Source organism: Pan paniscus, chromosome 18, assembly GCF_029289425.2.
Source record: "Pan paniscus chromosome 18, NHGRI_mPanPan1-v2.0_pri, whole genome shotgun sequence".
NCBI lineage: Eukaryota > Metazoa > Chordata > Mammalia > Primates > Hominidae > Pan > Pan paniscus.
Window position 1 is genome coordinate 3428807 of NC_073267.2, and position 20632 is coordinate 3449438.

The 20632-nt window shown below is 52.5% G+C and overlaps 1 protein-coding gene across 7 annotated transcripts; it reads left to right on the forward strand.

The window, feature by feature from the left end:
* Positions 1–691: 691 nt before the first annotated feature.
* FLYWCH2 (FLYWCH family member 2) lies at positions 692–17238 on the forward strand. 7 transcript variants are annotated; one of them, XM_063598268.1, is made up of 6 exons: positions 696–1255; positions 1450–1624; positions 12124–12240; positions 13113–13213; positions 14245–14664; positions 16930–17238. In XM_063598268.1, the coding sequence occupies exons 5-6, from the start codon at positions 14343–14345 to the stop codon at positions 17028–17030; spliced, it is 423 nt and encodes a 140-aa protein (XP_063454338.1). In that variant the 5' UTR covers positions 696–1255; positions 1450–1624; positions 12124–12240; positions 13113–13213; positions 14245–14342; the 3' UTR covers positions 17031–17238. The 7 variants fall into 7 exon arrangements, with proteins under 7 accessions (XP_003804723.1, XP_008960886.1, XP_063454338.1 ...); XM_008962647.5 differs by lacking the exon at positions 12124–12240 and having other exon boundaries at positions 765–1255; XM_008962645.5 differs by lacking the exon at positions 1450–1624 and having other exon boundaries at positions 765–1255.
* The last annotated feature ends 3394 nt before the right edge of the window (positions 17239–20632 follow it).

A 20632-nucleotide genomic window follows, 5' to 3' on the forward strand; every position in this document is an offset into this window, starting at 1 on the left:
AAAAAAAAAAAGCACAAAGGCCTTGAATGACACCAGACAATGCCCGGGGAGATAGGATAGTGGGATGGGGGCAGCGGGAGCCTTGGTAGCGGAGTCCACGGTGGGATTCAGAGACCTGCAGAGCCAGGGCCGGGAGGGGCAGGGCAGAGGAAGGGCGTGCAGCGACGCTGGCATTCGGACGTGAGAAGGCGGAAGGTGCGGGAGGCCCCAGAGGATCTCCACCTGGACCCTGGAGCCCTGGGGCGGTGGCACATTCAGCGGCCGCTTTAGAGCGAGGGGGGCGGGGCGCGGAGCCAGGCTTAGGGGGACCAAGGTGGCGGGGGTAGTGGGGGCGACCCCGCGGGGCTGGGAGAGCCGCGGTGAGCCTAGGGGGCTGTGCCGGGGCCGCTCTGGACGCTGCAGCCAAGTGTCCCAGGAAAGCAGCGCCCAGGGCCCCACAGCTCCCTGTGCCCGGACCCAGCCCAGTCCCACTGCAGTGGATGGCTGGAGGATGGCGAGTGTCCCGGGCACCCCTTGGGCCGGGTGAACGTGGTTGGGCACGGAGAGGGCGGGGCCCGTGGGCACGGGTGGGCCCAATGGGCCAGGGCTGGACCAATAACGAGAAAGGATGAATGGACAGGGGCTGAACTACAGAGCGAGGGCGGGACTAATGGGCGAGGGCTGGACCAATGGGCAGGGGCTAAACTAATAGACGAGGGCTGGACCAATGGCGCGGATGAGGCTGCTGCGTCGTCAAGGATGCAGAGCTTAAAGCAAGGCAGTGGCTTCCATGAGCCTAAACACCTTCCCTCCGCACGCTCGGTATCGCGACGGGGGAGAGCAAAACCTTTAAACAAATGCTCCAGTTTTCCCCGCAGAGAGCCGGAGTCAAATCCGTGAGGAAGCCCGGGGGTCGCAGTGAAGCCCAACCCACTGGTGCTGGGAAAACCTCGCCCGCGACGCGGATCCAGGCCGCAGGTCCCCCGAGGCTCCGCCCCTGACGGCGACACTCAATCCCGGGTGTCCCCGCCCCCTTACTGAATTTTGGCCCCGCCTCCGCCCTCCGATTGGCCGGACGCCAGCTCTACGCCGCACGGGCAAGACGCGGAGGAGCGGCCCCAGCCAGAAGACAGGGCACCCGCGGCCTTGCTGCGCATGCTCGCGCTGTGACCCCGGCTTGAGGTAACAGCGCGAGCTGAGGCTGGGGCCCTTGGCGCGGAGGCTGAGGGACCCGCCGCGGCGCTGTCGCCGGAGAGGGAGGGCACCGCTGTCGTCGGTGAGGACGGGCCCTGGCGGGCGGGGAGGGTCCTGCGTCCTCGGCATGGACGAGTCCCCGGCCCGGCTCTCTCGGGGGTCCCGAGGGCTGCGGGTGCTGAGGGGGGGTCCGCGTCCTGGTGCTCAGGCCGCCTCCTGTGGGGTCTCCCGCGATTCCCTCTTTGCCTCTCGCCCCTCCTTCCCCACCCCCTCCAGTCCCTTGTCCAGAGCCTCAACACCCCCACATGAAGGAGCTCCGCACTCGCCCGCCGGTCCCTGGCCGTGTCCGCCGCGCCCAGCGCTGCCTTCCCGGCACCCCCCAACCCCCGCCGGCCTCGTCCCACGGTTGCAGCTCGGGAGGTCCCTGCAGGGACGGCAGCGAGTTGGAGGCGTGAGATACTGGGGCGGGGGAGACACTCGGGGCCTCAGGGTGTGGGTATTCTTGGGAGAGGAGAGAGCCGGGGAGCTGGGACCATTTGGGCGCAGCCCAGCCCGCGTTTGATGCCAATTGCATTGGGTAAAGGAGTGAAATAAAGATTCTGAGCCCTGGTGATTAGGGGAAGGAGCTGCCATGACTGAAATTGCCATGGTGGGGAAGCTCCGCGCTGCACACCTTAGAGTAGCAGTTCTTGGCCTTCTTGGGGCAGGGGTCACTGCCGGTTTTTTAAATCTCCCTGTGAGGACGTGTACTGCACACCTTAGTGTCCCGTCATCCTGTCGGGGTCAATAACAGCCCCGCTGTGGACTGCGTGGAGCAGTAATTATTGGGGAGCAGCTGTCCATATCGTCTGGGAACTTTTGCGATGACTTCACCCTTGCCTGTCATCTATTAACATCCCCTGATAAATTCACCACTATTTCCGTTACGCAAATGAAACCTGCTGGGAGGGTAAGGGATTTGTCCTCGCGGCTGAGGATGCCGGTGCTGGTGGACATTAGTGATGTTTCTCTCCCGTGCGTATGAAGATGATTCTGTGGGTCCACCATGAGGCACCAGGCAGGGGTCCTGTCGTCCAGAACATCGTCAGTGAGGGATTGAACCTTGTATTAGTTTCCTGTTGCTGTCCTAACAAATAAGGTGGCTTAAAGCAACACAGGCCGGGCGCGGTGGCTCACGCCTGTAATCCTAGCACTTTGGGAGGCCGAGGCAGGCAGATCACAAGGTCAGGAGATAGAGACCATTCTGACTAACACGGTGAAACCCCGTCTCTACTAAAAAAAAAAAAAAAAAAAAATACAAAAATTAGTCGGGGCCAGCGCGGTGGCTCACGCCTGTAATCCCAGCACTTTGGGAGGCCAAGGAGGGTGGATCACCTGAGGTCGGGAGTTCGAGACCAGCCTGACCAACATGGAGAAACCCCGTCTCAACTAAAAATACAAAATTAGCCGGGTGTGGTGGTGCACGCCTGTAATCCCAGCTACTTGGGAGGCTGAGACAGGAGAAAGGCTTGAACCCGGGAGGCAGAGGTTGCAGTGAGCCAAGGTCGCGCCACTGCACTCCAGCCTGGGCGACAAGAGCGATACTCCGTCTAAAAAACAAAAACAAAAACAAAAACAAAACTCCGGGTGATTCTTAGGGATAGTGACATTGGGGAACCGCTGTTCATATGTTCATAGACTCAATTTACCTTTTTCTGAATATTTAACAACTTTATTGAGATAATTCACATACCGTGCAATTTACCCATTTAAAGTGTACATTTCGGCCGGGTGCGGTGGCTCACGCCTGTTATCCCAGCACTTTGGGAGGCCAAGGAGGGCGGATCACGAGGTCAGGAGATCGAGACCATCCTGGTTAACACGGTGAAACCCCGTCTCTACTAAAAATACAAAAAAATTAGCCAGGCGTGGTGGCAGGCGCCTGTAGTCCCAGCTACTCCGGAGGCCGAGGCAGGAGAATGGCGTGAACCCAGGAGGCGGAGCTTGCAGTGAGATCACGCCACTGCACTCCAGCCTGGGCAACAGAGCGAGACTCCATCTCAAAACAAAACAAAACAAAACAAAAAAAACATATACAGTTCAGTGGCTTTAGTGTGATCACAAAGTTGTGCAACCCTCATGAAAATTCCTTTTAGGACATTTTCATCACCCCATAAAGCACATACCCACTAGTAGTCAATTCTCATTCTCCCCTTCCCCACCCCAATCCCGAGATAACCACAAATCTACGTTCTGTCTCCATAGATTTTCCTACTCTGTAGATTCTCTAGACTCTAAGTAATTTCATGTAAATGGAATCATATAATATGTGGTCTTTTGGGTCTGGCTTCTTTTACCGAGCATAATTTCTTCAAGGTTCATTCATGTTGTAGCATAGATTTTTTTTACTGCCAAATAATATTCCATTTTATACATGCACCACATTGTACTTATTCATTCATCCATTGATGGATATTTGGGCTGTTTTGAATATCCATCGAAACGTTTTGGCTTTCATGAATAATGCAACTGTAACATTCATGTACACATTTTTATGTGGACATGTGTTTTCCTTTCTTCCAGGCATATAGCTAGTAGTGGAATTGCTGGGTCATAGGGTAACTCTACATTTAACCTTTTGAGGAACTGCCAGGCTGGTTTCCAAAAATGGCTGCACCATTTTACATTCCCCTCAGCAGTGTATGAGGGTTCCAGTTTCTCCTCATCCTCACCAGCATTTGCTATTATCTGTTTTTTGTTTGTTTTATTATGTCCATCCTGGTGGTGTGAAGTGATATCTCATTGTGGTTTTGATTTGCATTTCCCTGGTGACTAATGATGTTGAGCATCTTCTCATATATTAGCCATTTGTATATCTTCTTTAGAGAAAAGCCTGTTTGGAGCCTTTGCCCATTATTATTATTATTGTTATTATTATTTTTTTTTAGACGGAGTACCACTTTGTTGCCCAGGCTGCAGTGCAGTGCAGTGTAGTGGCGCCACCTCGGCTCACTGAAACCTCCACCTCCCGGGTTCAAGCAATTCTCATGCTGCGCAGCCTCCTGAGTAGCTGGGATTACAGGCATGTGCCACCATGCCACCAATCCAAAAAAGAAAATAATTTTTGTATTTTTAGTAGAGACAGGGTTTCACTATGTTGTCTAGGCTGATCTCGAACTCCTGACCTCAGGTGATCCTCCTGCCTCAGCCTCCCTAAGTGCTGGGATTACAGGCATGAGCCACCACGCCCTGCCCCTTTGTCCTTTTTTTTTTTTTTTTTTTTTTTTTGAGGCGGATTTTGCTCTTGTTGTCCCGGCTGGAGTGCAATGGTGCAATCTCAGCTTACTGCAACCTCCGCCTCCTGGGTTCAAGCAATTCTCCTGTCTCAGCCTCCTGAGTAGCTGGGATTACAGGCATGTGCCACTAAGCTTGGCTAATTTTGTATTTTTAGTAGAGACAGGGTTTCTCCATGTTGGTCAGGCTGGTCTCGAACTCCCGACCTCAGGTGATCCACCTGCCTCGGCCTCCCAAAGTGCTGGGATTACAGGTGTGAGCCACCATGCCCAGCCGCCCATTTTTAAATTGTTTGTTTGTTTGCTTGTTTATTACAGAGTTGTCAGAGTTCTTTATAAATTCCAGATACAAGTCCCTTATCAGATATATAATTTGCAAACATTTTTTCCCATTCTATGGGTTATCTCTTAACTTTCAAAAGTTTTATGGCTAAAACACAAAACTCTTAAACTTAGTTGAAGTCCAGTTTATTTCTTCATTGGTTGTTTGTGCCTTTCATTATATTGAAGAAAGCTTTGCCTAATCTAAGGTTATGAGAATTTAGTTTTTCTTTTAAAAAAAAGTTTTATTACTGTAGCTCTTGTAATAAACTATAATTTTTTGTTTTTTTGTTGTTTTGAGACAGGATCTCACTCTGTTACCCAAGCTGGAGTGCAGTGGTGCAATCTCGGCTCACTGCAACCTCTGCCCCACTGGCTTAAGCAATCCTTCCACCTCAGCTTCCCAAGTAGCTGGGACCACAGGTGCACACCACCATGCCCAGCTTTTTTTTTTTTTTTTTTGTATTTTTAGTAGAGATCAGGTCTCGCCATGTTGCCCAGGCTAGACCTGAACTCCTGAGCTGAAGAGATCTGCCCACCTCAGCCTCCCAAAGTGCTAGGTTTATAGGCATGAGCCACCATGCCTAGCCATATAATTTATTTAGAGTTAATTTTTGTATATGCTGTGAGGAAAGCATACAACTTCATTCTTTTGTATTGGATATTCAGTGGTCCTAGCATTTAATGTTTGTTTTTATTATTATTATTTTTTTTTTTTGAGACAGAGTCTTGCTCTGTCACCCAGGCTGAGGTACAGCAGCACAATCACAGCTTACTGCAGCCTTGACCTCCCAGGCTCAAGCAACGCTCCCACCTCAGCCTCCCAAGTTGCTGGAACTACATATGTGCCCCACCACCCTGGTTAATAATATTTTTTTTAGAGATGAGATCTCACTATGTTGCCTAGGCTGGTCTGGAACTCCTGGGCTCAAGCGATCCTCCTACATCACCCTCCCAAAGTACTGGAATTACAAGCATGAGCCACCACGCCTGGCCCAACATTTGTCGTTAAGACTATTTTCCCTCCACAGAACTGTCTTGCCACCTTTGCTGAAAATCAGTTCACCATATATGTAAGAGTGTATTTCTGGACTCTCAGTTCTATTCTGTTGGTCTCTGTGTCTGTGTTTTGTTGTTTGTTTGTTTGTTTGTTTGTTAAGAGGTGGAGTCTCGCTCTGTTGCCCAGGCTGGAGTGTAGTGGCGCGATCTCGGCTCACTGCAACCTCTGCCTCCCGGGTTCTAGCAATTCTCCTGCCTCAGCCTTCCGAGTAGCTGTGACTATAGTTGCATGCCGCCACACTCAGCTAATTTTTTGTATTTTTAGTAGAGACGGGGTTTCACCATGTTGCTCATGCTGGTCTCAAACTCCTGAGTTCAGGCAATCCACCCACCTTGGCCTCCCAAAGTGCTGGGATTACAGGCATGACCCACTGTGCCCAGCCTGTGTCAGTCTTTATGCCAGTACCACATTGTATTGATTACTGTAGCTTTGTGATAATATATTTTGAGATAGAGATGTGTCAGTCCTGCAAGTTTGTTTTTTTTTTCAAGATTGTTTTTGCTATTCTGGGTTCCTTGAATTTTCATATGAATTTTAGGACCAGCTTGTCAGTTTCTCCAAAAAAAAAAAAAAAGCCAGCTGGAATTAAGAATCTATAGATCAATGTCAGAAGTGTTGTCATCTTAACAATATCAAGTCTTCCAATCCATGAACATGGGATGTCTTTCCATTTGTTTAGGGCTTCTTTAATTTCTTTCAACAATGTCATGGTCTTCTTGGGGAACCTGAAGCCCAGTAGGTGCCCCAGTCCTGTGGGCTGACCAGCTTGACCAGCTAAGCCTCTTATCCTGGAGGAAGTCCCAGGACTGGCTTCTTCTTGGCTGCCTTGTCCTCCAAATGGAGGATATGAGGAGATCTTCATAACCTTCACTTCTCTGAGATTCTGTGGAACTATTTCTCTTCAGCTTCATGAGCTAGAGCAAATATCATGGTTTTTAAGAGCAGAAGTAACTTTTTAAGTTAAAAAGTCATGGAAGCAAATTTACTATTGCACTACTTAGGAGGTGTGCATGGGACTAATTGTAGAAAAGAAATATTTGTCATTTTTGAAAATGAGGTATTAAACACTATGATTAACTGAAATTTGATATTCAGAAAAGTATCACTTGTGTTTTTCCAGAACGCATGAAAATGATTCATAAAACACAGTTCCTACCAGGCAACCTTTGTCAGGGCCATTTTGCTCAAATTTTGGTGTTTTTTGTTGTTGTTGTTGTTGTTTGTGTGTGTGTATACATGTGTATACAGTCATTTTTCAATCTGTTCTAACTTTTACTTTTTTTTTTTTTTTTTTTTTTGAGACGGAGTCTCGCTCTGTCACACAGCTTGGAATACAGTGAGTGGCCCGATCTCGGCTCACTGCAAGCTCTGCCTCCAGGGTTCACACCATTCTCCTGCCTCAGCCTCCCGAGTAGCTGGGACTACAGGCGCCTGCCACCATGCCCGGCTAATTTTTTGTATTTTTAGTAGAGATGGGGTTTCACCGTGTTAGCCAGGATGGTCTCGATCTCCTGACCCTGTGATCCACCCGCCTCAGCCTCCCAAAGTGCTGGGATTAGAGGCGTGAGCCACTGCGCCCGGCCAACCTTTACTTTTAAAGAAAAAGCACTAGAAAAGACTACATTAAAAAAAAACAACAACCTGAAAAAGAGCAAAGTTGCTTATGCTGGGTTTTCTGTGATAAAATAGTTAATGTTTTGGGTCATATTAATGCAGCTAGCTACTTACCTTTAAAAAAAACTTTTTATTTTGGAATTATTTTAGCTTTATAGAAAAGTCCCAGAGGCAGTACAGAGTCCCTATAGATCCTCCCCACCCCCAGCTTCCCCTCATGTTAACATCTCATATAATAAATTATTGTTGGTACAAGACTACAGAACTGGGCACAGTGGCTCACACCTGTAATCAAAAACTTTGGGAGGCCAAGGCAAGCAAATCTCTTGAGGTCTGGAGTTCGAGACCAGTCTGGACGACATGGTGAAACCCTGTCTCTATTAAAAATATGATAATTAGCCAGGCGTAGTGGTGCGTGTCTGTAGTCTCAGCTACTTGGGAAGCTGAGGTGGGAGGATCACTTTGAGCCCATGAGTGTGAGGTTACAGTGAGCCATGGTTGTATCACTGCACTCCAAGCAATATACCAAGACCATGTCTCTCAAAAAAAGAAAAAAGAAAACTAACCTATAGACTTTATTTGGATTTCATCAGTGTTTTCACTAATGCCCTTTTTGTGTTCGGAGGTGTAATCTGGGATCTGATCCCACATTCATTTTTGTGTGCGTGTGTGTGTTTTTTTGTTTTTGTTTTTTTTTGTTTTTGTTGTTTTTTGGTTTTTTTGAGTTGGAGTCTCGCTCTGTTGCCCAGGCTGGAGTGCAGTGGTGAGATCTTGGCTCACTGCAACCTCTGCCTCCCAGGTTAAAGCAGTTCTTCTGTGTCTGCCTCCTGAGTAGCTGGGATTACTAGGTGCGCAGCACCATGCCTGACTAATTTTTTTTTTTTTTTGAGACAATGTTTTGCTCTTGTTGCCCAGGCTGGAGTGCAGTGGCGCAATCTTGGCTCACCGCAATCTCCACCTTCTGATTTCAAGCGATTCTCCTGCCTCAGCCTCCTGAGTAGCTGGGATTACAGGCGCCTGCCACCACGCCCGGCCAATTTTTTTTTTTTTTTGTATTTTTAGTAGAGACGAGGTTTCACCATGTTGGCCAGGTTGTCTCGAACTCCTGACCTTGTGATCCACCCGCCTCAGCTTCCCAAAGTGCTGGGATTACAGGCATGAGCCACTGCGCCCAGCCACGCCTGACTAATTTTTATATTTTTACTGGAGACGGAGTTTAGCCATGTTAGCCAGGCTGATCTTGACCTCTTGACCTCAAGTAATCCACCCACCTCAACCCCCCAGAGTTCTGGAATTACAAACGTCAGCCACCTCGCCCAGCCCAGATTGTCATCTCTGGAAATGCACTAAGCCCAGCCAACAATCAAGGGAGGGGACTTAAGCTCCATTTCCTGGAGGGGGAAGTGTCCGCACATACTGTTTAGAATTCCTCTTAAGGAAGATTTGTCCCTTCTCCAACATTTATGTATTCAGTTATTTGTATCAGCTTGGACTCCTGGATATTTATTTTGTTATCTGGGTTATAATCCCGACCACTGGCTTCCAAGGCAGGACCTCAGCTCTGAGGATCAGTTTTCTTTGTAACTGGCATTTCTGACTTCAAGCATCTGCTGCCCAAGGCCATTGGCTCTGGACCAGGCCTCCACCTCCCCAGGGACAGAGTGGAGTGATGGGGACACTGGGAAGGGAGGTTGTTGGGTAGCAGTAATAGAGGTCATGGTTGACATAATAGGACTTTTTTTCCTGACTCAGGTCCCAGGTCAAGGACCGAGGACGTGGCTCTGGGCAGATCACTTCTATGCCAGGCACAGGCAGGAGGACCAGAGTGGCAGGGTTCTCTCTCTCTCTCTTTTATTTCATTTTTATTTTGTTTATTTTTTTTTGAGATGGAGTCTCGCCCTATCGCCCAGGCTGGAGTGCGGTGGCGCGATCTCGGCTCACTGCAAGCTCCGCCTCCCGGGTTCACGCCATTCTCTTGCCTCAGCCTCCGGAGTAGCAGGGACTACAGGCGCCCGCCACCACGCCCGGCTAATTTTTTTGTATTTTTAGTAGAGATGGGGTTTCACTGTGTTAGCCAGGATGGTCTTGATCTCCTGACCTCGTGATCCACCCGCCTTGCCTCCCAAAGTGCTGGGATTATAGGCGTGAGCCACCGCGCCTGGCCCCTCTTATTTTATTTAATTAATTAATTTATTTTTTATAGTGATGAGGTCTCACTATGTTGCCCAGGCTGGTCTCGAACTCCTGGGCTTAAGTGATCCTCCCGCCTTGCTCGTGCTTCTGACCAGCCAGCTGCAATCTCAGGTTGCTATGACCCCTTCCTTGGGTTAAATCATTTCCTAGAGCGGCCCAAAGAACTCAAGGAAACAATGCCAGGCACGGTGGCTCATGCCTGTAATCCCAGCACTTTGGGAGGCTGAGGCGGGTGGATCACTTGAGGTTGGGAGTTCGAGACCAGCCTTGCCAACATGGTGAAACCCTGTCTCAACTGAAAATACAAAGATTAGCTGGGAGTAGTGGCCGGCGCTTGTAATCCCAGCTACTCGGGAGGCTGAGGCAGGAGAATTGCTTGAACCTGGGAGGTGGAGGTTGCAGTGAGCTGAGATTGCGACATTGCACTCCAGCCTGGGTGGCAAGAGCGAGACTTCATCTCAAAAAAACAAACTATTTACAGGCCAGGTGTGGTAGCTCATGCCTGTAATCCCAGCACTTTGGGAGGCTGAGGCGGGTGGATCACCTGAGGTCAGGAGTTCGAGACCAGCTTGGCCAACATGGTGAAACCCCATCTCTACTAAAAATACAAAAAATTAGCCGGGCATGGTGGTGCACACCAGTAATCCCAGCTACTTGTGAGGCTGAGACAGGAGAATATCTTGAACCCAGGAGGCAGAAGTTGCAGTGAGCCAAGATCACACCACTGCACTCCAGCCTGGGAGACAGAGCGAGACTCCATCTCAAAAAAAAAACACAATTTATCTACATTTACCATTTTATTATAAAGGAGACAGATGAAAATATAAATGCAGCCGGGCACAGTGGCTCATGCCTGTAATCCCAGCACTTTGGGAGGCTGAGGCGGGTGGATCACGAGGTCAACAGATCGAGACCATCCTGGCCAACATGGTGAAACCGCGTATCTACTAAAAATATAAAAATTAGGAGGGCATGGTGGCGCGTGCCTGTAGTCCCAGCTATGTGGGAGGCTGAGGCAGGAGGATCACTTGAACCCAGGAGGTGGAGGTTGCAGTGATCCGAGATCACGCCACTGCACTCCAGCCTGGCGACAGAACCAGATTCTGTCTCAAAAAATAACTAAAATTTATATATATTTTAAATATATATAATATATAACGTATATATTATATGTCATATAATATATTATATATGTCATATATATCATATATGTATATGTCATATATCGTATATAATATATATTATATATGTCACATATATACATATATTTTATTTATATATATACACACACACATATAAATGCAGCAGCACGTATGGGAGGGGCTCAGTTTCCATTCCCACCCCACTCCCAACTCCCACACACCCCTCCAAGGACTCCATGTGTTCCTGGAAGCTCTCGGAACCCTCTCCTTTTGGGTTTTTATGGAGGCTTCATTACATAGGCATGATTGATTGAACCATAGGCCATTGGTGATCAACTTAACCTTCAGGCCCTCTCCCTTTCCTGGAGTTTGGAGGTGGGGCTTAAAGTCCCAACCGTCTAACCCTGCCTTGGTCTTTCTGGTGACCAGCCCCACTGAAGCAGCCCAGGGGCTGCCAGCCATCAGTCAGTGCCTAAGCATACAAAAAGACATCATTTTGGAGATTCCAGGAATTTTAGGAATTATGTACTGGGAGAGAGGGTCAAACACCAAATATATATTTCACAATATGAAAGAGCCCAATTTACGTATTTCACGATTCCCTTCTTGTTACAGCTTAACGAGATTTTTTTATTTTCCTGACTTTTCGCTTTGGAGAATTAGTCAATAGTTTAGGTCTGTCTTGTTCGTTTACTATGGGGTTTGAATTTGAGATGGGGCTGACGTCACTTTGGGGCCCTTTTCTTTTCTTCTTCTTCTTTTTTTTTTTTTGAAACGGAGTCTCGCTCTGTCACCCAGGCTAGAGTGCAGTGGCGCGATCTCGGCTCACTGCAAGCTCCGCCTCCCAGGTTCACGCCATTCTCCTGCCTCAGCCTCCCGAGTAGCTGGGATTACAGGCGCCCGCCACCACGCCGGGCTAATTTTTTGTATTTTTTAGTAGAGACGGGGTTTCAACATGTTAGCCAGGATGGTCTCGATCTCCTGACCTTGTGATCCGCCCGCCTCGGCCTCCCAAAGTGCTGGGATTACAAGCGTGAGCCACCGCGCCCGGCCCCTTTGGGGCCCTTTTGTACAGTTCAGAGTTGGCCTGGCTGCAGGGCTGGGACTATGGAATGGCAAGGAGGTGCCTCAGGTGCCAAATATTAGGTTGGTGAAAATTAATTGCGGTTTTGTCATTGAAAGCAATGGCAAAACCGCAATTACTTTTGCACTAACCTAATATAAGGAGGCGTGCAGTCTGGGGGTCAGAGTGAGTGTGGAGGTCTCGGAGAATGGCCGCTGGCCTGGAGGAGGCTGCTAGGTCTGGGTCCCTGCCAGCCTTGTGGGGACCAACTGCTGTATCTTGCAGGAATTTGCACGCTGGGTATGCAAGAGGCTGCATCTTTTTTGGAGTCTGGGAGCGCTGCAGTGGCAGAACCAACACGGCGGGAGGCGCTAGAGGACCCGGGGTGGACTCGGACGTCGGGTCAGGGAACCTGGCATTTATTCCTGCCCGGACCGCCCACTCATGCTGCGGAGTGTGGGAGGCGTGGGGAGATCGGCCGCCAGAGGGACGTGCGCCGTAGCCAATCAGCGTGTGAAGCAGGGCGCTATGTGGTTGGGGCCTCCCGTAACTCTTTACCGCCCCCGAGTGGCCCCCAGGTCCCCGGCATCCCCACATCGCCCTGTGAGGCAGATGAGCAGAGCCGGAAGGGCCGCACGGGAGGAACAGGGGTTGGCTTGTCCGGAGGCGGACGGATAACGCGACCCCGATCCCTGCGGTACTCTGCAGTCATGTGACTCGCCGCCTGGCGCATTTCTTCAAGTGCCCACCCCCTCGAGAAGGTGCCCCTGGGGTGGGGGCTTCACATCTGCTTTTGTTTAGTGGTCAGAGGACTACAGAGGGAAGCTCTCAGGACAAGGCCCCCAACCCTGTACTCCAGCCCTGCATCCTTAGGCCCCTCTCATGGACAATAGGGTCTTAGAAAAAGCGCCAGGGTGCTGGGCATGGACCCCTCAGGACAGACGCATTGGGAGGGGTCCAAGGAAACCATGAGAACCTCAAGCCCAGGTTGGGGAATCGGCCCGAGGGGAAAGTGGGTGTCTCTGGGCCTTGTCCTGCCTGGGTCCTGGACAGGGGGCTATGTGGCTGCCCAAGCTGCAGTCTTGTGTCTAGGCTAAAACTGTAAGCTGGGAAAGACCCCATCGTCTGCCCACCACCCAGTCGCCCCCCCCAAAAGACAGAAAGGCCACCCCACACTGGCCTGGAGCCCCAGTCCTGAGGTGCTGCAGCACCAGTGTGGGGTGGCCTGGCACTTGCCCCTACAGGGTTACAACCCATCCTTTCTGCTTCTCCAGGCCAGAAGCCAAGGAGTCCTCAGTGACCGTGGGATCCACAACATCTCCACATCGCTGTCCCCACCCAGCCAGGGCAGCGCCAGCACTAGCTCAGACGCAAGGTTGGTGTGAGAACCAGTGGGCGTGGCCAGGCGCGGTGGCTCACGCTTGTAATCCCAGCACTTTGGGAGGCCGAGGCGGGCAGATCACGAGGTCAGGAGATTGAGACCACGGTGAAACCCCGTCTCTACTAAAAATACAAAAAATTAGCCGGGCGTGGTGGCAGGCGCCTGTAGTCCCAGCTACTCAGAGAGGTTGAGGCAGGAGAATGGCGTGAACCCGGGAGGCGGAGCTTGCAGTGAGCCAAGATCGTGCCACTGCACTCCAGCCTGGGAGACAGAGCGAGACTCTGTCTCCAAAACAAACAAACAAAAAGAACCAACGAGCAGAGGAGCATGTGGGCCTTCAGACGGGGATGTGGCTGGATCTGGTTGTCCCACCTGCCAGGGCCAGCTGCAGTGCTGTGGTCTGCAAAGTGCTGGCAGGTGCCTGGCCCATGCTCCCTGTGACAACACAAACTGAGCTAATGTCCCCAGAGTGTTTAGTTCTGATGCTTGGTGCCCAGGGACACTGATGTCTGTTAACATGGACAAAGTACACCAGATGCTGTGTGGTCATGGGCTCTGTGTCCACTCCATCTCTGCCACTCTGTGGCTGTGTGGATCACCCTGGCATGTCTCAGTGTCCTCAACTGTGACTGGGTCCATAAGAACAGCCTGCTGTCATAACAGGGGTGGGAGGTGGGACTGGAAACAGTCCTCAGGGTGGAAACCCTTCGTCCGTGCTCAGCATGTGAGAGGCCCATTGGCAGTGGCTGAGTTCTTAGTCCATTAGTCACTCTGATGGCCCCTTGTGGAGGGTGTTTATTGTGCACCTTTTCCAGATGGGGAAAGTGGGGTTGGATGGGGCTGACGTACCCAAGGCTGCCAGGAGAGGAACTGGCAGAGCAGAAGCCTAGTTCCATCAGGCCCCCTGCCAGTCTTGGCCCCAGCGAGCAGTGAGGCAGCCCCATCTGCCCCACCTCCCTCCCAGATCCATGTCTAGAGCCCCCCAGGGGCTTCCACCACTGACGGGATTTTGCTTCCTTCCTTAGGACGGAACCGCTGGACTCCAGGTTCCTTGCCTGGGAGTAGGAGAAATCCACCTGCTGGGGGCTGAGTGTGGCCTGAGGGACAGGCCCTGGGTCCCGGGATGCCCCTGCCCGAGCCCAGCGAGCAGGAGGGTGAGAGTGTGAAGGCCAGCCAGGAGCCATCCCCCAAGCCAGGCACAGAAGTCATCCTGGCAGCCCCCAGGAAGCCCAGAAAGTTCTCCAAACTGGTCCTGCTCACAGCCTCCAAAGACAGCACCAAGGTGGCGGGGGCCAAGCGCAAGGGTGTGCACTGTGTCATGTCCCTGGGGGTGCCCGGCCCCGCCACCCTTGCCAAGGCCCTCCTCCAGACCCACCCCGAGGCCCAGCGGGCCATTGAGGCAGCCCCTCAGGAGCCTGAGCAGAAACGGAGCAGGCAGGACCCAGGTGAGGCTCCACCGCGGCCCCCCAGGACAGCTCGGCACCTCCCAGGGTGGCCCCCACAGCCGCACTGGCTCCATCAGGCGCTTCTCCCTGGCGTGCGGGTCCTCGTTCCCTGACTTTGACCACGTGTGGAGAGCAGTGGCACAGGGGTTAGGGCACAGGCCTGGGCATCCGCCGACCTCCAACCCTGCCTCTGAGCGGCCTTGCCTCTCTGCGTCTGTTCCCCACTCTGGAATGTGCTGCCCACTGGCTCCTTCACAAGGGAGGGTCTGACGGTGCGGCGGGGCCCACAGGCAGCTGCCGTCAGCTTCAAGGTCTTGGCTCGCAGCTGCTCGATGAGGGTCTCTAAGACCAGGGGCTTGATGGGTCACCTTTCCATATGTTCTAGAAAGCTTCTTTTGTCTCGCTCACCGTTCAGTCACTTAGTAACATCCACTGAACAGAAGCTGTGTGCAGGCTGGGCTCTGGAGACTCGAGGCACGCAGGATGAGACTCCCAGCAGACTAAGGCAGTGACCTCAGCCCGGCTCTCCGGGACTGCCCCTGCTCTCCCTACCTCCTCTGCACAATCACCCCCCACCAAGCCTCCGGGGAGATACAGCTCAGGGCTCACAGATCCCATGGGAAAGTGGGGCTGGGGGTGTGGCCCTAGCTGCTGCGGGCTGGCTGGAGGTGATGGGGCAGGTTCATTCCCTGTGCTTTGCTGTGGGAGTGATGGGATGGATGGAGGCACTGAGCATCTTCAGTCCCTGCTCCCACTCCCCAGGGCCCTTGGCTCTGCCCCTGCTGTGTACTAGACCTTTCAGCTAGACTTGGGGAACATAGTCAGGTGGGCCATGGTAGCAGAGATGGGATGAGAGCAGGGCTGCCCCTTTCCCTGCACCCAGCTCTCCCTGAGGTGGCCCAGGCCATGCCCTGCTGTCCCCTGCAGGAGGACAGGTCCCCTCCTGGCCCCACAGCAGGTCCTGCCCCTGGGCTCTACCAGGGCAGGCAGCAGTGGGGGCAGGGCCCTAGGCAGCAGAGGAAATGGGCTGGGTACACCTTTTGAACTGGAAGTTCCAGGGAGATGGGGCAGGGGGCTGCCCAGTGGGTGGGAAGAAGATGAGTTGGGGTTTCTTCCCAACTGGGAGTGGGCTCTGCCATGCCCTGAGAAGAAGAAAAGTCGTAGCAGGTGGCCTTGGCTTGTGACCTCTGAACAGGTGGCCCCTGGGGTCAGCCAGGGTACTCAGCCTGGCAGCCCATTGTGAGAAAAGGGGGTGCTCTTAGGGTTCCTTCAGTTTGCTGGCCGTGCAGGGACCCTGCCTCACTGATGGAAATTGAGGGGTGAGTGGCCTGAGGTCACAGAGGGTCACAGCCCCACAGCCTCCCTGGGGCTGAGACCCCAGAATGCCTGAGATGGTGGTGTCCGCAGCCACAGGCTTGGAGCTTTCAAGGAACCTAATGGACCCCTCGGCCTCCATCCCTCTGCGGGAGTCTCAGGCCTGGTGTGAGCAGTGCTCTGGGCCTCAGAGGGACCCCGTCCTCCCAGAGCCGGTGGGAGTGCCTGGCTCTCACTGCGAAGCCCCCACCATCCAGTCCTGCTCTGAGAGCCTCTGCCTGTCCCCCGGCTTCTCCTGCCAACCTTGGGCAGAGGATGCAGTCCCCATGGCCTGTGGGAGGCAGGGCTCAGAGGAGCGAAGTCGCCACTCTGAGGCCACCAGGAGGTCCCTGCAGAGGGCAGAGGGGGTTGGAGTCTGGCTCAGGGTCTGTTACACCTGAGCTCTGTGGAATGAGACCATCTCAAGGTCCTCCCAGCCCCTTTGAGACTCCTGCTCACTGCTGGGATCCATCTAGGCCTGGGGCCTTGGTGCCTTTGTGAGAATTGGAGCACAGCCATCTTCGCCAGATGAAAGGCAGAGCAGGGCTCCATCAGGCACCAGGGGTCCCGCAGGCAAGCACCCTCAGGCATCGACCACCCCCACCTGCCAACTCCTCCATCCTTCCATCCCCACCCCAGGTCCAGCAGAGGCGATGGCTGCGGCTTCCCAGTGCTCAGCACAAACTTGGCCTCAAGTTTCCTGGAAATGACTTTAGCAGCTTTTGTGGCCCTGGCCTGGTGGCCTTGGGAGCAGCGTCCCTGAGTGGCAGTCACTTCTCAGTCAGGCAGAGGCCTCTGGCCCTGGAGCATCCACTGGTTGGGGTGAGAGTGAGGCCTGGTAGACCCCCAACAGCTAAGCTGAGCCCTCCCATCTCCATTGACACCAGCCTGATCCACCCTCTTCTCTCGCAGGCACAGACAGAACAGAAGACAGTGGATTAGCAGCGGGGCCTCCTGAGGCTGCTGGGGAGAACTCTGCCCCCTGCTCTGTGGCGCCCGGCAAGTCCCTGTAACCTTGACAACAGGCGCATCCTCCCAGGCCACCAACCCAGCCATAGGCTCTTCTCTGTCCGCAGGGCTTCTGGGGCCAAATGGGTGAATCTTTGCTTTCAACATTGTGTAATTTCTTTCTTTTCTTTTTTTTTTTTTTAGATAAGTATAAGTTACTTTTGTAAGCAGAAAAATACTTTCAAACAAGAATAAAAGAAGCTGTTCGCTAGACCCCATAATGGGCAGGTTTTAAACATCCCAGGCTTCTGGGTCCTTTGAGGCTCAGCTCTGATGCCACCACCCCTGGGTCTCCGCACCCCAGCCCTTACTGGGCCCTTCCAAAGTGTCCCTTAGTCACTGCCCTCCCTGACCCAAGTCTCGCTTCCTCCATGAAGCCTCCCAGACTGACAGCTCCCAGGCACTAAGAGAGCTCAGGCTTGCTGAGAATGGTAGCTCCAGGATTCTGCTGAGGGAGAGGTAGGCCTGCAGCTCATGGGTGGGTTCAGGGAGGAACCTGACAAAAGCACATGCGGCCTGCCTGTCATGTTCTTTCCAGGGGATTTGTGGGCTGAGGAAACCTGAGTTCCTGCCCTGGCCCCCTGGGTGCCACCCCTGCTGGAGGGGAGATGAAGGAAGCACAGCTACCCTACTTGAGCTCCCAAGTTAGCGAGCCTCCAGGAGGCTTCCCATGAGTCCTCATTCTTTGACAACTGCCTCTGGGCTCAAGGCAATGTTAGGGTTTTGTTTGTTTGTTTGTTTTGAGGCGGAGTTTCACTCGTCGCACAGGCTGGAGTGCAGTGGCACGATCTGGACTCACTGCAACCACCACCTCCCAGGTTCAAGCGATTCTCTTGACTCAGCCTCCTGAGTAGCTGGGATTACAGGCGCCAGCCACCACGCCCGGCTAATTTTTATATATTTAGTAGAGATGGGGTTTCACCACGTTGGCCAGGCTGGTCTTGAACTCCTGACCTCAGGTAATCTGCCTGCCTCAGCCTCCCAAAGTGCTGGGATTACAGGCATGAGCCACCATGCCTGGCCCTGATTTTATATTCAGATGGCTTCTGTGTTCTCCACCATGCTTTCTCCTTTCCCAAGTGTTTTTTTGTTTGTTTTGTTTTGTTTTGTTTTTTGAGATGGGGTCTCACTCTGTAGCCCAGGCTGGAGTGCAGTGGTGTGATCTCAGCTCACTGCAACTGCCGCCTCCCAGGTTCAAGCGATTCTCCTGCTTCAGCCTCCCAAGTAGCTGGGATTACAGGTGCACACCACCATGCCTGGCTGTTTTTGTATTTTTAGTAGAGATGGGGTTTCACCATGTTGGCCAGGTTGGTCTGGAACTCTGGACCTCAGGTGATCTGCCTGCCTCGGCCTCCCAAAGTGCTGGGATTACAGGTGTGAGCCACTGCTCCAGGCCTGTTCCCAAGTACCCTTGGCTGTCTGTTCTTGTCAGATGTTAAGGACACCTGAGGATGTCAGGGCAGGACGTTTTGGGTGCAACCTCAAGAAGTGGGAGTGAGGAAGAGGAGGCCGGGGTGGGTCAGAGGGCAGGGTCACTGTGGGGTGCGTCTGCCCTGTACTCAGTGTGGCACCATCGGGCCCCTCCTGCTGTTGCCTGGGAAGCCTTACCCAGCAGTGAGGGGTGGCTGTGGAGCAGCAGGGCCGGGAGCAGGGGAGCATTTTTGGTGCCACCTTTTAGTGGAGTTGGGGGAACAACAAAGGTGCCCCTGGGCCTGAGTCTTTCAGTGGCGCTGGCAGTCGGCCGGGAGGGAGACGCATACTGGGGAGCTGGAGCCTGCACACTGGGCCTGGCCACATCACTGTTTTCCTCACCCTCTGGTTTTATTTTGAAACATTTGGAGCATAAAAGTTGCAGGAGCACGCAGTGCATACTGTATAGCCGTGGCCTGGGTTCCCCGGCTCTCCTTCCCTCTCTCTCCTCTTTTTTCTCTCTCCCTCCCTCTGTCTCTCCTCCACACACTTCTCTTTTGCCAAACCATCCAAATGCAGGCAGCAGACTCCAAAACCATTCTGCCTCCACCTCTGAGCACACCCTTCCCAGTCATAGCCATGTTAATGCGAGTGTGCCTGAGAGGATCGCCGCTGGTTCCGTGATATCACCCAGCATCATCCACACCACATCCCAGTGAGCAGTGAGGACAAAAATGGCCAGGTTAGGACCCCATGTTGCCTTTTTTTGCCACCCATATCCCGGAGCCCCTCTCCTGTTCTTTATTTTTTATTTTTACTTTTATTTTTATTTTTTTTTCAAGACAGGGACAGGGTCCTGCTCTGTTGCCCAGGCTGTAGTGCAGCAGACCTTCCAGGCTCAAGCAATCATCCTCCCACCTCAGCCTCCTGAGCAGCTGAGACTACAGGCAGGCTACTTTTTTGAGTTTTTGAGGAGATGGGGTCTCGCTGTGTTGCCCAGGCTGGTCTCAAACTCTTGGGCTCAAGCGATCTTCCCATCTCAGCCTCCCAAAGTGCTGGGATTACAGGTATAAGCCACCGTGCCCAGCCTAGTGTTAGCAATTTGATATTAAAATTGAAATAATAGGCCAGGTGCAGTGGCTCATGCCGGTAATCCCAGCCTTCGGGAGGCTGAGGCGGGCGGACCAGCTGAGGTCAGGATTTCAAGACCAGCCTGGCCAACATGGCGAAACCCCGTCTTTACTAAAAAAAAATACAAAAATCAGCCAGGTGTGGTGGTGGGTGCCTCTAGTCCCAGCTACTCGGGAGACTGAGGCAGGAGAATGGCTTGAACCCGGGAGGTGGAGGTTGCAGTGAGCTGAGATCACGCCACTGCACTCCATTTTGAGTGACAGAGTGAGTCTCCATCTCAAAAAACAAATAACTATTTAAAAAATTGCAATTATGGCTGGGCATGGTCACGCCTGTAATCCCAGTACTTTGGGAGGCTGAGGCAGGTGAATCACCTGAGGTGAGGAGTTGGAGACAAGCCTAGCCAATATGTTGAAACCCTGTCTCTACTAAAAAATACAAAAAATTGGCCAGGCGTGGCAGTGGGCATCTGTAATCTCATCTACTCGGGAGGCTGAGGCAGGAGAATCACTTGAACCCAGGAGGTGGAGGTTGCAGTAAGCCGAGATCATGCCATTGCACTCCAGCCTGGGCGACAGAGCGAGACCCCATCTCAAAAAAAAAAAAAAATGCAATTGTGGATATCCATTCACATTTTAAATCCAAACACAAATTTTAAAACATTAATTTTTTAAATTAAATTGAAAATTTTAAAAATTCTGCCACTTTCTTGCTCCTTCACTTCTTGGGGACTTTGATGTACAGGCCCAAGCAGGGTTCCCGGGATCTAGTGGAAAACAGGTCACAACCCATCCCCCGCAGAGCCACAGAGGAAACATAGAAATCCCTGACTGATGAGTCTATGAACCTGAGGCTAAGGGCCACCGAGGAGTCTGGGTGCCGCAGGGTGTATAACAGAGGCCAACCCAGTGGGGGCCAGCCTGGGCAACATAGTGAGACCCTGAGTCTACAAAAAAATACAAAAATTAGGTAGGTGTGGTGGTGCGTGCCTGTAGTCCCAGCTACTGGGGAAGCTGAGCCAGGAGGATCACCTGAGCTCACCTATAGTCCAGCTACTCAAGAGGCT